The 16,486-nt window shown below is 43.0% G+C and overlaps 1 protein-coding gene across 3 annotated transcripts in view; it reads right to left on the bottom strand.

Annotated features, from left to right (window-relative positions):
* scamp2 (secretory carrier membrane protein 2) overlaps window positions 1–16,486 on the bottom strand; it is a 46,462-nt gene that overhangs the window by 12,916 nt on the left and 17,060 nt on the right. For 2 of the 3 annotated variants that reach the window (XM_085972313.1, XM_085972312.1), the window contains exons 2-7: window positions 16,356–16,436; window positions 12,101–12,196; window positions 6,268–6,399; window positions 4,928–5,039; window positions 3,808–3,936; window positions 675–834 (exon numbers count right to left, since the gene is read on the bottom strand). In XM_085972313.1, the coding sequence (XP_085828439.1) occupies window positions 675–834; window positions 3,808–3,936; window positions 4,928–5,039; window positions 6,268–6,399; window positions 12,101–12,196; window positions 16,356–16,436 (710 nt within the window). The remainder of the gene's footprint in view (window positions 1–674; window positions 835–3,807; window positions 3,937–4,927; window positions 5,040–6,267; window positions 6,400–12,100; window positions 12,197–16,355; window positions 16,437–16,486) is intronic. The other variant, XM_085972314.1, reaches the window with a different exon arrangement.

Genomic DNA, 16,486 nt, shown 5'->3' with positions numbered 1-16,486 from the left:
GGCCCAGGAGTGCGAGTCTCCGCGGATCCCGAGTCAGAAGGTAAGTTCGTAGATTTTTTGCCGGTCGCAGGCATCTTCCCACGGGAAGTCGCTGACCGCAAATTCAGGCCTGCTATGTCTGTGCGCATTATAAATGGTTATAAATTACGATGACCACATTTAAAATGGAAACTACCTATGCTAACTTGTCATGCTCCACTAGTGGAGGCACTGCAGCGCCATCACAAATGGCAGGATAACATCTGTGCGCGCTGGTTCCATTATCCCCAAGCTCTAATACTACTTCGCCATTTGGTCTCGACTCCCCACGTGCCATGGGAGGTCGAGAGACACACGCCCCTCTCCCACAGCAAGTTGCAGATACGTTGTTTTATGCCCTGCAATGTATAATATGTTACCAGGGCCACTGAACTACAGTGATCGAACAAATCAAAATTATATTTTTATTAGAGCATTGTAGAAATATTGAGTGATTTTTTTGGTGCATTTGCCATCAGAAGCAAACTGTAAAGGCGAGTTTCAAAAGTTCGGTCACAATCAGAAAGGCAGCGTGCACTGCCTCAATCACTCTTCAAATAAAGTCAGATTTCTGAAGCAGACGCCATCTCAATATTAGCTGGAAATGCACAGGCAAAGTGAAATGAAAATCTGCAGTGACCCGGATTACACCTTACCTGAAAGCCTTGTAAACTGGCCTATACCAACAGAGGAAGGCACAAGGAGTGAAGAGCAGAAGCCACAGGATTGCCAAGCCAAAGTCTACTCCATATTTTGTTTCAACAATAAACTCAGCCAGGCAAGCAAGGAGGTTCAAGAATAGTGTGACTGCATGAACTGTTGGAAGAAAAAAAAAGATTTCAATGACTTACACTAGCACATTTAACCAGATGAGCACTTCAAAGTAACTTGCTGCCGAGAATGTAAAGTCAGATAATTATAGAATGTTACAGAGACAGACCATTCAGCCCATAGTCTTTGCCAGTGTATGTTTTTTTGTTAAAAAGAACAGATTTTAACTTAAACCTAGTCTTATCCTGCTCAAATGTCAGCCCCTTTGATATTGTTCTTTTTCAAGCAACTATCTAATTACTTTTTAAAAAAGGATTTATGCTTAAACAATGGCTTGAGAGAATTCTATAACCTAAACACCCTGTGGGGGGGAAAAAATCTCAACCTTCCCTTTTATTCTTTTTGTGATTTATCTTAATGTCCTTGATACCATCTCACCAACCAGTGGAAACAATCATAACTATTTGTGATCTTGTGGACCTCTATCAAGTCATCTCACAAATTTAACACGTGAAAAAAAGTTCCAACTTAGAGCATCTTTTCATAACTAATTCCTCAGCCTTGCCAACATCCTAGTAAATCTATACTGCAACTTTTCCATCGAGTTTGTATCCTTCCTATCCTTAAAACGGCAAATAATACTCCAGCTGCAGACTAAATAAGGCCTTGTACAAGTTCAACATCATCTTTCTTTAGTATTCTCTACAGCTGGATACAAAACCAAAAGGATTCTGTTTGACTTTCTTATGGCTCATCTTTGCCAGTGTATCTGCATGCTGTGGTCCCTCAATTTAAAATCTTACTAGTTAAGGTGCAATTCCTTTCCCTGCTCCAACTTTTAACATACTAGTTCATACTTTTCTACATTGAATTGTATCTGCCACCTTTCCGCCCATCCTGCTAGGTTTTGCTCTACTCTTTCACAATTTGGCAGACTCCAAATTTGGTATCATCAAATTTCAATTCTCAAATCCAGGACATTTAACTATATAGTAAATTAAAAAAGTGCTCCCAATATATATTAGAATTAACTGTTTTTACCAAAATGGAAATTTAAACATTGTTTTCATGCCGACATTAAAAATACGCCACTCACTACAGGAAACTCTTTTATCCGGCACAGACGGGACTGGCGTGGTGCCGGAAAAGTCTGGATTACAGAGGTATACTTACTAAGGTGCGGGAACCCCGGTTACACGGCCACAGGTGCGGGAACCCCGGTTACACGGCCACAGGTGCGGGAACCCCGGTTACACGGCCACAGGTGCGGGAACCCCGGTTACACGGCCACAGGTGCGGGAACCCCGGTTACACGGCCACAGGTGCGGGAACCCCGGTTACACGGCCACAGGTGCGGGAACCCCGGTTACACGGCCACAGGTGCGGGAACCCCGGTTACACGGCCACAGGTGCGGAACCCCGGTTACACGGCCACAGGTGCGGGAACCCCGGTTACACGGCCACAGGTGCGGGAACCCCGGTTACACGGCCACAGGTGCGGGAACCCCGGTTACACGGCCACAGGTGCGGGAACCCCGGTTACACGGCCACAGGTGCGGGAACCCCGGTTACACGGCCACAGGTGCGGGAACCCCGGTTACACGGCCACAGGTGCGGGAACCCCGGTTACACGGCCACAGGTGCGGGAACCCCGGTTACACGGCCACAGGTGCGGGAACCCCGGTTACACGGCCACTAATATAAAGTAAAACTTACCTGAACCTACTCCTGAATTTTGCCGGTTAAGAGAGATTTCCGGTTATTTAGGTGCTGGTTAAAAGAGTTTCCTGTATATCTTTCCAGTCTGAGGAACTTTTTTTATTCTGACCCTTTGCTTTCTGCCCTCCCACCACCTCTCTCCATGTAGCCATATTCTCCTCAAATACACCAGTCATTCTGTTCACCATCAGATCCCACATGGTACCTTATCAAATGTTTTTTGAAAAGCCAAACCCACACCATTTCATTTAACTATCCTTTGTTTCTTCAAAAGAATTTTATTAGGTTGCTCAGGCATGTCCTGCCTTTTTAGAAACTTATCCTGGATAGTCCAGAGTAACTCATGTTTCTCTACGTGCTTAATCATTTCATCACACATTATGGGCTCTAGTATCTTACCAACAGCTGAAGAGTTATTTGACTTTGCTTCTTTTCAGGCTCAAATACAACCCATTTAAGATAACAAATCATGGAAGCTCCTCGGTATTGCAATGGCTTTGCCTCAGGCTAATGCAAGCTAACAATTGGGCCAGAAGGTGCATTTGGTCAAACTGAAACCTGTACGTACAAGCAGATCCTTCAGTACCGACTCCGCGCAACTGCCAATAAAGGCGGCCAGCTCTGCCCCGAATTCAGAATCCGTGTCTGTGCTATTTATTTATTTAAAAATCTAAGCAAGCCAATCTCCCCAGCGGTCGAAGGATATCAAAACACCCTGATATCTGTTTAATGAGCGTTGTGATTTCAGACACCGCAGTTGTTAGTGTGAACGAGACAAATTAGGCACGTAACACATTTTACATCTCTGAAACCTTAAAGAAAACACCTCTGACATAAGAAAACTACCAGGCACTTGGTCAGAGTATTAAACAAGGCTTTAATCGACTGTTTCACAACATGGAAGTCTAGTTATCCTTCACTAGTTCCTGTTTACAAAATGTCCGAGCAAGCTGGGCCCATGCCCGAGTATTTATACACTCCCTGGACAACGCCACCAGCAGGCCGCCCAGTATATTTCATAAGTCATTTCTACATGAATAGCACGATTTATGTCAACCTCTACTTGAACTTCTGTAAACTCTCTAAATAAACAGTTCAATTCATTTGACCAACTTATATTGTTGTCGAGCCCTTGAGGCTGGATCAACTAGCTCAGTGCAAACCAAGGATGCGAATTGGTATCTTCATCACCTGTACTGTTCACTCACTTGTCTTTTACCAACTGAGGCATCACAGGAACTACAAGTTATGTTGCACCTCGATTTGTTAGCTTACACCAATAAAAGAGTTGTAACTTACACATCCACAAGTAGTACAGCATTTTTACTGTCCTCTGGAAGCCTGATGGGATCTCTTCTGCAAAGTCCTGGTAGAAGCATGGCTTGATGGGGCAGAACGAAGGTAAAGGAGGCCAGTTATTTCTTTTTGCTGTATGGAAGAATGAAGAAACTTTTTTTAAAAAAAAGCTTTCAGGCTTGTTAAAGGGGAAGAGTATTCTAAACTGCCACAGAATTCTCAATGTTCTAAAGAGAATTGATAATAAGTCATACTTTCAGCTGCTAAGCTTTATGCATTGTAATTGTTGATGCGGTCTTGGAACCAACGCATGGGACCGCACTCAATCTGACATGACCGTATTCAGTTCTGATATCTATGCACTTACTGATTCAGGATAACTGCTTTCATTATATTTAACTTCAGGTAATAATTCTCCTTTAAGGGCCAAGTGTAGGCTTAATAGTCTTGCAACACAGTGGAGGGATTGCAAGGCTATTAAATCACTTCTGGAAATGATCACAGTTCAAGGAGTTAGTTTGTTTTTTTGTCCTTTCCCAATTTTTAATCCTTTTTGCCACAACATCTATGTTTACTCTAGTGATCTTTTCCTAATATTTCATAGTGCTTTGCATCGATGCTTCAACAGGCTGCACTGCTCAATCAAATCCTAATGCTTATAAACAACTTGGATTAACATAGCAGTTTTAACTTTACAAAACAGCCCTTCCTTTTCAGCTGAGTTGGACCAGAGCAGCAATAACAAAAGGAACATATGAGAGGAGATGGCCACAGAGATAGGTTTTAAGCAAGCCGCTGAAGGTGGTGAAACATGAGGACAAGGGGGAGGGGTTTAGTGAAAGAATTCTACAATGTGAGGGCAAGATGGATGAAGGCTCTGTTACAGTCAAGGCAGGAGAGAAAATGGACAGTAGATGAGAGTTTGAAAGGCAGAAGATGATATGAGCAGGAGCATATGGCTAGAGGAGGTTATACAGGAAAGCAGAGTAAGACCATGGAGGAATTTATTGACAAGGATGAGAATTTTGAAGTTGATGCACTGAGGGATAGGGAGTCAACGGAGATTGGTGCGGACAGGAGCGATAGGCAGGGAGGACTTTTAAACAGGTTAGCAACTCCTTACCATTATACGTTTCATTCTTCAGTTCTTGCTCCTTGCGGTCTAGTTCTGCAGCTTTTCTTTCTAGCTCTTCCTGCTGTCGAAGCAGTGCCAACTGTGCAGCTGTAACACTGGCCTGTATAGTACAATAAACAAAATGTAAACCAAGAGCAAAAGCCAATATCTTTGCAGAAAAATGGCACATGTTTCTAATTTTCCAATTCCCCAAAACATTTTGACTTGTGGTAGAAGCATGGGGTGATTCAACTAGCAGACCAGTGTCAGGGGCACCATGTCCAGCCGACAGTTATATAACCCTAATGCAGGACTGGTTCTGCTAATTTTCTCTTCCTCCCCTGCCATCTTGGATCTCTACTGCCAAGCAATGCTCCATCAAGCAGTGCAAAGTAGGGCGAGGGGGATGAAGCACTGGGCTGCACAGTGCGGTGGCACGCTGGCTTTTCAACTTTGGAACTCCAGTCCAAATCTAAAATCCAAAATTGATGGGATGGAAAGTTAATCTCCCTCTCTGCAAGCGTCCAACATGAAATGAGCTTCTACCAACTCAACCCAGTTCTTGGTGGACACAGACTCACAGCAAAAATAGTCAATGATGACGTGTGAAATTAAAGAACCATATTGGTGCATTAGGAAGCACTCTTCGGAGACTGGAGATAGGCTACATCATTAGGCCCAATACAATGAGACATCTAAACTGGGAATACTGCCGCTGTCACTGCGGCAACATAGCCAAAGTGGAAAAGTGAGTCATTTTCAGAACTAACGCTGACATTTGAAAATTTTTTGTTGAATTTTTGTGCATATATCGAATATTGAAAGCTATTAAACACAAGACGAAAAACAAACTTTCTCCTGCTGTACAGACAAACTGAAGTGATATTGACAGCGGAAATGAAATAACTGATTTTTCAATTCAAGAATGAGCCACTATGTGCAAGAAAGGGTCGGGGGGGGGAAACCATATGGCCAATGTGATGGCAAACCCCATGAAGAGGCAGTATCTTAGTGGTTCCCCACCCCCAACTTGATTGACCACTTATTCAGTTGTACATATAGGGTCATTAAACTACTAAAACTGAATGAAGAAACTGGGTTACATTCTCAGACAGATATGAACTTGGGGTGCCTGTGTTTAAAGCCCATCAGGATACCAAGATAGTTATTTTTTTTCCCCAAACTAGTTTGACACAGAAATGTATCTTTTGGATAATTGATCAGGAAAAAACACATACTAAAACTGTGACAACACACATCGGTAACCCAATTTGTAATGTTGTTTAATAAAAATCTACCTTTTTCGGGATGCAGCTAGTTTGCCTACCTGATCCTATCTTCCTTCTCACCTTGTCTTTATATTCGAAAGGAACGCCCCCTAATAACCTGCAGGTCTCTGAGTACTTGGCATTGGTAATTGGAGTAGGCAATGGACTGGATAAGGTAGTCAGAAACTTCCTGGCCTGCTGTAACAGTAGAATCTGCAATACAAGCTAGACAGTCCATCTCCATGATCTTCAATAGCTGAAAAGGGCCCATCTCAAAAGTTCGCACTCCTGCCTGAAGTGTACGGTCATTGATACGTTATGATCACACACAGTTAGGTTGCACACTACATACACCCCCAATTGCAAAAAAGAAATCACATTATCAGAATGAATGATTGAAAATGAAAATGATAGAGAGAAGGAATGGTAGGGTTCCTAAATTGGGGAAAGTTGCCAAAATTTTTTTTTACAAATCCTCAAAAAAAGATACAGCCGAGAGGAAGGGTTCTTCAAGTACGATAGATGCATCTGGTGGGTGGGTAATGTTAACATACTAGCAGTTTTACATCTGCCTGTAAAGCAAAATGTACCAGTTCAGAATTAACTTTCAGCTGGAGGTTTAAAGAGGATCACAACCCTGAAACCAAGTAAACCGTATAGACACTTGGAGTACGACTGAACTTTTGAGACCGACTCTAGTTTTACTACATTAAATACGTAACACTGGCATCAACCTAAAAGCAACTGTAATTCTTTAGAAAATACTATTTAGAATAATTCTGAAATGAAATATCAGGACTCCATACTAACTTTTCAGGTACAGTAATTTACTGAGTTCACTTCAGCTGCAAAAGTGCTTCAACATTGAAAGCTCAAGTGGTTTATAAATGACATTAGATATTCCTTCTTTGAATTACTATCTCATAACTCACCCCCCTGCTGCTGGCTAATTGCCTGTGTAGATGAATTCAGGGTGCGATAATGCACCGTACTCCTTGACTATAGGTTTGGCACCAGGGAATGGGTCACAAACTTAACAGTAATCATCAATATGAAAGTTGCTTATATACATGAAGCTACAGGATAAGCCATCAAAGCTGGAAAAGGACCCTGTAAAACATGTTGACTTCAAAAAGTACTTTTGTTAGAGGAATTTTGCAGCAACGTTCCCCCCTAAGGTGCATGGGCGTGCAATCGGGAGGTCCTGCACAGGCCGCGTACAAGCTGTTGCTGTTGGAAGAGATACCGCGCAGCAAATTTAAAGGGACCATGCATGAAAAAAAAATTGAGGAAACATTGATCCTCAGGGTTATGGTTGCTTGGGACTGAATAGCAGCATTCTACAACAGGTATTTCAGCATCAACACACACAGTATCTATTACAAATAGATGTCCTAATCCTCTTCAAGGAAGCTTACACGGTTTGGGTTTGGTACTACACTGCCATTTCAGCCGGTGTAGTATGCAGCATTTCTACGTTTCCTGAAATCCAGGTTGTATATTGTGGACATCAACCAACTCCTTACCTTCATTCGCTGGTACAGGTAGACTACCCTTTATCCGAACTTCCGAAAACCAAAACCCTCTAAAAACCAAAGGTTTTTTCGGTCAGCGTAAGTCGTGCGCACGACATGACCAGAGTGGCGCACGACTTACGCTGAGCAGAGGGTCAGCGTAAGTCGTGCACACGACCCCCCGCGGAACCACCTGACTCTCTTCCAAAGGCTCGAAAGCAACGAGAGCTCTGAGTCCGCGGCGGTGCCGGCCCCTGTTCCGACCGAGCACGACGACCTGTTGGTGGAAATGCGGAACTTCATTGCATTCCAGGCTAGCAGCGACGGACAAGTCGCGGACCCCCGCCAACCCCGACCCCCGCACAAACCTCCCCGCGGACCCCCGCCGACCCACCTTCCGAAATCCGAAATTTTCCGAAAACCGAAACACGGCTGGTCCCGAGGTTTTCGGATAAAGCCAAGTAATAATACGAATGCCCCCAATCTACGGAGAAGCATTTGTTTTCCAGTCACTAACATTGAAGAAACCCTCATCATTTAAAAAGTACTTGGATATGCACTTGAAGTGCCGTAACCTACAGGGCGGGCTACGGACCAAGAGCTGGAAAGTGGGATTAGGCTGGAGAGCTCTTTTTTGGCCAGCGCAGACACGATGGGCCGAATGGCCTCCTTCTGTGCTGTAAATTTCTATGATTAGAAACCAAATTGTACTGAGATATCGGTAACTTCTCAGCTTGGTAAATTGTACATTGTACTATAAGGGGACCAACACAATCCCAAACGAGAGAAAAAAAATAAAAGACCAAAAATTGTCCCACATCTACTCAAAGGTTTTCGTGATCGAATTTCATATTTATAACAAACAAAAGCCTGGACTAATTCATGTAAAGTGTGTAAAGTCCAAATAATTGCACATGCAGGCTAGTGGCACAACACATTGATAGTAGAATGGTTACAGCACAGGAGGCCGCCATTTGGCCCATCGAGCCTGTGCCAGCTCTCTGCAAATGGCTAGTCCCACTCCCCCGCCCTTTCCCCCTAGTCCTGTAATTTTTTTCCCCCTTCAGGTCCTTATCCAACTCCCTTTTGAAAGCCACGATTGAGTCTGCCTCCACCACCCTTTCAGACAGTGCATTCCAGATCCTAACCACTCGCTGCGTAAAAAAGTTTCTTTCTCATGTCGCCTTTGGTTCTTTTGCCAATCACCTTAAATCTGTGTCCTCTAGTTCCCAACCCTTCTGCCAATGGCAACAGTTTCCCTCTATCTGCTCTGTCTAGACCCCTCATGATTTTGAATACCTCTGCTCTAAGGAGAACAACCCCAGCTTCTCCAGTCTATCCACGTAGCTGAGATCCCTCATCCCTAGAATCATTCTCGTAAATCTTTTCTGCACCCTCTCGAAGGCTTTCACATCCTTCCTAAAGTGCGGTGCCCAGAATTGGAAACAATACTCCAGTTGTGGCCGAACCAGTGTTTTATAAAGGTTCATCATAACTTCCTTGCTTTTGTACTCTATGCCTCTATTTATGAAGCCCAGGATGCGGTATGCTTTTTAACTGCTTTCTCAACCTGCCTTACCACCTTCAATGATTTGTGCACATATACCCCCAGGTCTCTGTTCATGCACCTCCTTTAGAATTGTACCCTTTAGTTTATATTGCCTCTCCTCATTCTTCCTACCAAAAGGTATCACTTCACACTTTTCTGCGTTAAATTTCATCTGCCACGTGTCCACCCATTTCACCAGCCTGTCTATGCCCCCTTGAAGTCCATCACTATCCTCATCACTGTTCACTATACTTCCAAGGTTTGTGTCATCCGCAAATTTTTAAATTGTGCCCCGTACTCCCAAATCCAAGTCATTAATATACATCAAGAAAAGCAGTGGTCCTAGTACTGACCCCTGGGGAACACCACTGTATACCTTCCTCTAGTCTGAAAAACAACCGTTCACCACTACTGTTTCCTGTCACTTAAGCCAATTTCGTATCCATGCTGCCACTGTCATTCCATGTTCTTCATCTTTGCTGGCAAGCCTATTATGTGGCACTTTATCAAACACCTTTTGGAAATCCACATACACCACGTCAACCGCATTGCCCTCATCAACCCTCTCTGTTACCTCATCAAAAAACTCGATCAAGTTAGTTAAACACAATTTGCCTTTAACAAATCTGTGCTGGCTTTCCTTAATTAATCCACACTTGTCCAAGTGACTTAACTTTGACCCCGATTATCATTTCTAAAAGCTTCCCCACTACCGAGGTTAAACTGGCTGGCCTGTAGTTGCTGGGTTTATCCGGACACCCTTTTTTGAACAAGGGTGTAACATTTGCAATTCTCCAGTCCTCTGGCACCACCCCCGTACCTAAGGAGGAATGGAAGGTTATGGCCAGTACCTCCGCATCCTAGATGCACCCCAGCCGGTCCTGGTGACTTATCAACTAAGTACAAACAGCCTTTCTCGTACCTCCTCTATCAATTTTTATCTCATCCAATTTCTCCACTACCTCCTCTTTCACTATGACTTTGACAGCATCTTCTTCCTTGGTGAAGACAGATGCAAAGTACTCATTTAGTACCTCAGCCATGCCCTCTGCCTCCATGCGTAGGTCTTCTTTTTGGTCCCTAATTGGCCCCTCCCCTCCTCTTATTACCCAATTATTTATACGCCTATAGAAGACTTTTGGATTTCCTTTTGTTAGCTGCCAATCTATTCTCATAGCCTCTCTTTGCCCCTCTTATTTTTCTTTTTCACTTTCCCTCTGAACTTTCTATATTTAGCCTGATTCTCACTTATATTCTCAACCTTACATCTGTCATACGCGCTCTTTTTATGCTTCATCTTACTCTCTATCTCTTGTCATCCTGGGACATCTAGCTTTAGTTGTCCTACCTTTTCCCCTCGTGGGAATGTACCTCGACTGTACCCGAACCATCTCCTCTTTAAAGGCAGCCCATTGTTCGATTACAGTTTTGCCTGCCAATCTTTGATTCCAATTTACCCAGGCAGATCCGTTCTCAACTCACTGAAATTTGCCTTCCTCCAATTATGTATTTTTACTCTAGATTGCTCCCTGTCCTTTTCCATAGCTAATCTAAACCTTATGATACTATGATCACTGTTCCCTAAATGTTGCCCTACTGACACTTGCTCCACTTGACCTACCTCATTCCCCAGAACCAGATCCAGCAATGCCTCCAGTACATTTCTGGCCCAATGAGAAAGATCAAGAAAGTTCTCCTGAACACACACACTTCAGAAATTCTTCCCCCTCTCTGCCCTTTACACTATTACTATCCCAGTCTATACCAGGATAATTGAAATCTCCCATTATTATTACTCTATAGTTCTTGTACCTCTCTGTAATTTCCCTGCAAATTTGCTCCTCTATATATCTTTCCCACTAGTTGGTGGCCTATAGAATACCCCTAGTAGTGTAATGGCACCTCTATTATTTCTTAACTCTAACCAAATAGATTCTGTCCTTGCAATATGCTGCATCATGGAGTGGTCAGTGAGCTCAGAGGACTGATTTCCTGCATAGAGAGTTTTCAAGAGTAGACTGCCATTTTTCCACTCTGAGGAAGTGCCAAAGTTACATCAGGCTGTTGCCACACAAGGTGCCGAATTACAGCCAGTCACTGGCAAAGGCTTGAAAACAACTTGCCTACTCAACCTCTCAAATCTGGGAAATTGTAGACGGCGGGCCCAGGGTAAAACTTTTTATTGCTCTTAAAATTCTATACAAAATATAAAACATTGTATCAGCTATATTAATTGCTGATCAAGTCAATCTGTAAGGTAAGAAAACAAGGTGAGGTGAGGAAAGAAGGTGAAGAAACTTTATTTCAGAAGGTTCATAAAATGATGAAGTCAGATTTTAGATGTCCACATTATCTGTGACTGACTACATAGACAATTAAAAAAAAAAAGAACAAAATTGCATTTATACAGCACCTCATCGCATCCTCAGAATGTCCCAGAGCATTACAACTAACTGAGATGCAGTCACTTATGTAAGCAAACACGGCAGCCAATTTGCTTAGAAATGGCAAATGAGACAACCAGTTTTTGGTGGTGTTGGTTAAGAGAGGAACATTAGTGAGGGTTCAACTTCCAGCTCCCCAATTAGTGCCATGGGATGTTTTACATCCACCTGGGCAGACAAATAGCGTCTCGGTTTGACGTCTCATCTGAAAGATGGCTCCGTCGACAATGCAGCACTCCCTCAATACTGCAGTGTGCTCATCTGTAGTGGAGCGTGAACTTGCAACCTTCTGACGCACCGATGGGAACTGAAGCAAGTTGGTTTCTACAAGGCTTTGCTTTTACTGTAATACTCCAGAGTGCTAACTGCTCAATGGATTTGTATAATGTTGAATCATCATTCCATACCTGAGGACTGGGTTCCACTGTAGGCTGCAATATTGCTGGCTGAGAAGGCGTCGTCTTCGGTCCAGCTGGCACTTTGGTAGCTGTTTCAGAAGGTGTCTAAAAGGAAACAAAATCACGTTAGAAACAAACTAAAGTGCTAATTTTGAATTAAGGAGCTACGGCCCCTCTCCACACAGATGCACTGGGAATCATAAGAACATAAGAAATAGGAGGAATAGGCCATTCGAGCCTGCTCCGCCATTCAATGAGATCATGGCTGATCTTCTGCATCAACTCCATTCACCGACCCTATCGCCATATCCCTTGATGCCCTTACTAGTCAGAAATCGACCGACTTCTGTTTTGAATATACCCAATGACTGAGCCTCCACAGCCCTCTGGGGTAGAGAATTCCAAAGATTCACCACCCTCTGTGAAGAAATGTCTTCTCATCTCAGTCCTGAATGGCCTACCCTTTATCCTGAGACTGTGGCCACTGGTTCTAGACTCCCCAGCCAAGGGAAACATTCTCCCAGCATCCACCCTATCAAGCCCTATAATAATTTTGTATGCTTCAATGAGATCCCCTCTCATTCTTCTGAATTCAAGAGAATACAGGCCTAGTTTACTCAATTTCTTCTCATATGACAGTCCCGCCATCCCAGGAATCAATCTCGTGAACCTTCGTTGCACTCCCTCTATGGCAAGTATATCCTTCCTTAGGTAAGGAGACCAAAATTGTACACAGTACTCCAGGTGTGGTCTCACCAAGGCCCTATATAATTGGAGTAAGACTTCTTTACTCCTGTACTCAAATCCTCTTGTAATGAAGGCCAGCATACCATTTGCCTTCCTAATGGCTTGCTGCACCTGCACATTCACTTTCAGTGACTCATGTACAAGGACACCCAGGTCCCTTTGAGCATCTGAATTCCCCAATCTTTCACCATTTAGGAAATACTCTGCCTTTCTGTTTTTTCTACCAAAGTGGATAACTACACATTTATCCACATTATATTCCATCTGCCATGTTCTCGCCCACTCACTGAGCCTGTCGAGATCCCCTTGAAGCCTCTTCACATCCTCTTCACAACTGACACTGCCACCTAGCTTTGTATCATCAGCAAATTTGGAAATGTTACATTTAGTCCCCTCATCCAAATCATTGATATAGATTGTGAATAGCTGGGGCCCAAGCACCGATCCTCCAACCAGCAATCGGGGTCATTTGAGAATATAAAATGTACAACATATAACACTTACATTTATATCACGCCTTATCACATCTGCACGTAATGGATTACTTTTGAAGTGCAATGAGTGTTTATAAACAAAAACAGTAGCCAATCTGCATCAGCAACATCCTACAAGCAGCTAGGAGGTGAATAAACTGCTAATGTGTATTTTTGGTGCTGTTGGCGGAGGGGGGAATGTTGGCCAAGACAGCAGGTGAATGTGTTGCTTTCCTTCGGATGCTGCCATGACATGTAATGCCCACCTGAACCAAATGAAACAGGTAGACAGAGCCTTCATCTAATGTCTTATTCAAATTAAAGTGCTACTGAAATAGGTTTGAATTCTGAATTCATTGCTGTACAGATTTGCAACCAAAAATGTCAATTTAGTAGATAATTTCTTTCTTGCTCATCTATTGTGAAAGACAGAGTTCATAAAGTGTTCTGGTTTTATTATTGAATCCACGATTTGTACAAAATCCATATGCAGACTGGCCCGTTATCCAAGAATAATGGATTTTTAATCTGTGATGCCTAATTTGGCTATTCAGGTGTCCTACATAAACCGACTCAATTGAAAGAACCCATTCCATTCTTGGCTTATCCCAAAGACATCAACGTTTTTATGTACAACTAATAATTACTTTATTACATCATTCTATATAGACAAGGATATGACCATTGTCAATAATCAGTGAACAGAATATATTGGTTTCAAACATTTAGGTCAGAATTACAGTATCAGTCTTAACTGGGTTAAGTTATTTGCATATCAGCAATATCCAGCTTCGATAATTACAGTGCATGCTCAACTAAGGGAGCCCTTTTCAAGTTATATCGCAAAGTAACATAACAGAAATTTCTTCACTCAGACTGTTGTGAATCGTTGGAATTCTCTACCCCAGAGGGCTGTGGATGCTCAGTCGAGTATATTCAAGACAGAGATGGATAGATTTTTGGAAATTAAGGGAACCAAGGGATATGGGGAGAGTGCAGGAAAGGTGGAGTTGAGGCAGAAGATCAGCCATGATCTTACTGAATGGCGAAGCAGGCTCGAAGGGCCAAATGGCCGACTCCTGCTCTTATTTCTTATAGCAAACATATTCTTATTTAAGTCTATATCTTAGATGATGTTAATATAAAACGGAGGAACAAGTTGATCAGGTCCAATCTCCTGCCTGAACTAAGTTAACTGATCTTAAACCAGAGTGGGTGACAGGAGTGCTATAACTGGCTTCAGTGCCCTGGAAAGGAAAAAGAACATTCCCATTCTTGATCCCTATCCAGTGATCCAAGTTGGAAGCACATAGATCTCAGGCGACGACCGTCAGGCTGAGCTGTGTTTGTACCCCACCCTCAAGCCTACTTGGGTGAGGTAGCGCAGGTCAACAGGTGCTCCAGTAAGGAATCAACACCTTCTAGTGAGGAGGGGAGCAGGAAATTAGCAAGGTAAAAATGAACTTGTATTCACTAACTGCTGGGAATGCCTGAATAACAGATCTAAAATAACCTGGGGATTCTTCACTAGATCTAAATGGAGAGAAACTGCAAAGTGCTACAGTACAAAGGGATCTGGGGGTCCTGGTGCATGAAACACAGAAGGTTAGTATGCAGGTGCAGCAGGTGATCAGGAAGGCCAATGGAAGCTTGGCTTTTATTGCAAGGGGGATGGAGTATAAAAACAGGGAAGTCTTGCTGCAGTTATACAGGGTATTGGTGAGGCCACACCTGGAATACTGCGTGCAGTTTTGGTTTCCATATTTAAGAAAAGATATACTTGCTCTTGAGGCGGTTCAGAGAAGGTTCACTCGGTTGATCCCGGAGATGAGGGGGTTGACGTATGAGGAAAGGTTGAGTAGGTTGGGACTCTACTCATTGGAGTTCAGAAGAATGACAGGCGATCTTATCGAAACATAAAAGATTGTGAGGGGGCTTGATCGGGTGGATGCGGGGGAGGATGTTTCCACTGATGGGTGAGACTAGAACTAGGGGGCAGAATCTAAGAATAAGGGGCTGCATTTTCAAAACTGAGATGAGGAGAAACTTCTTCACTCAGAGGGTAGTAAATCTATGGAATTTGCTACCCCAGAGAGCTGTGGAAGCTGCAACATTAAATAAATTTAAAATGGAGATAGACAGTTTCCTAGCAGATAAGGGAATTAGGGGTTACGGGGAGAGGGCAGGGAAGTGGACGTGAGTCTAGATTCGGATCAGCCATGATCCTATTGAATGGCGGAGCAGGCCCAAGGGGCCGTATGGCCTACTCCTGCTCCTACTTCTTTTTATGTTAGTCTCCAGTAGCTACTAAGGACCCTGCTGACTACTATTCACGTTAGTAAGCTTGCCAAACCCTATTATTTCCCCACATAATTTACAAAATCCAGCGTAGCTATTTTTAAAAGGTATGTTTTGTAACATTTTATATTAGTTCCACTATTGCATTAGACCAAACTATAAGATGAGCATTTAAAGTGAAACTGCCACTAAACCAAGTTTCAAAATATTCAAAACTACTTCGAAAATATTTTGTAATTAATATAGATCTTCTTACCAACTATATGTACAGAGTCAAAATAAAAGTTCTGACACGTTAATCATTTACACACCAAGATCTTTTTAAGGAGGAACTTACAGTGGATTACACAAGTTATACATTACAAGCAACTTTTGAACAAGTTTAACTAGCAAATTACAATGAGCTCAAACTGCCTGCTGGGCTGTGTTCAACGCCACCCCCAGTTACTCATCATCCAACAGCCCATCCACCTTGATGAGGAAACACTGCAACTTTCCTGGATCTGTTCCTTACACCCAGCTAAGATCAAAAAACTCAGGCTTGCAGCCAAAAAACACCCCAGGCACAGAATGTAGGTAAATAATCGCTTTCTTCTCAACTCCGATTTACCCACATAGCACAGCTGCAGGTTTTGGCACATATATAGCTTGCACTACACCTGAACTAGAAATAAGGAGCACTACTAAAGTTCGCTTTCTGGCTAAGCAGGAAGAACGAATATTAACAGTGCACAAATCAAACTTACCAGCCTGGAGTTCTCGGTGAATGGATTAAAGTCATCAATACCTTGCTGGTTGGCATTTGTCAGCTGAGTTACTGATGGATCCTGAGAAGACAGAAACACAGTGGCTGTGAGCACAAGTACTATTGGGAAAG

This window comes from Somniosus microcephalus, chromosome 32 (assembly GCF_052327205.1).
Source record: "Somniosus microcephalus isolate GS21.2 chromosome 32, FLI_Smic_1.0, whole genome shotgun sequence".
NCBI lineage: Eukaryota > Metazoa > Chordata > Chondrichthyes > Squaliformes > Somniosidae > Somniosus > Somniosus microcephalus.
The sequence above is the reverse complement of the archived record's forward strand: the minus strand, read 5'-3'. Positions and strand labels throughout refer to the sequence as shown.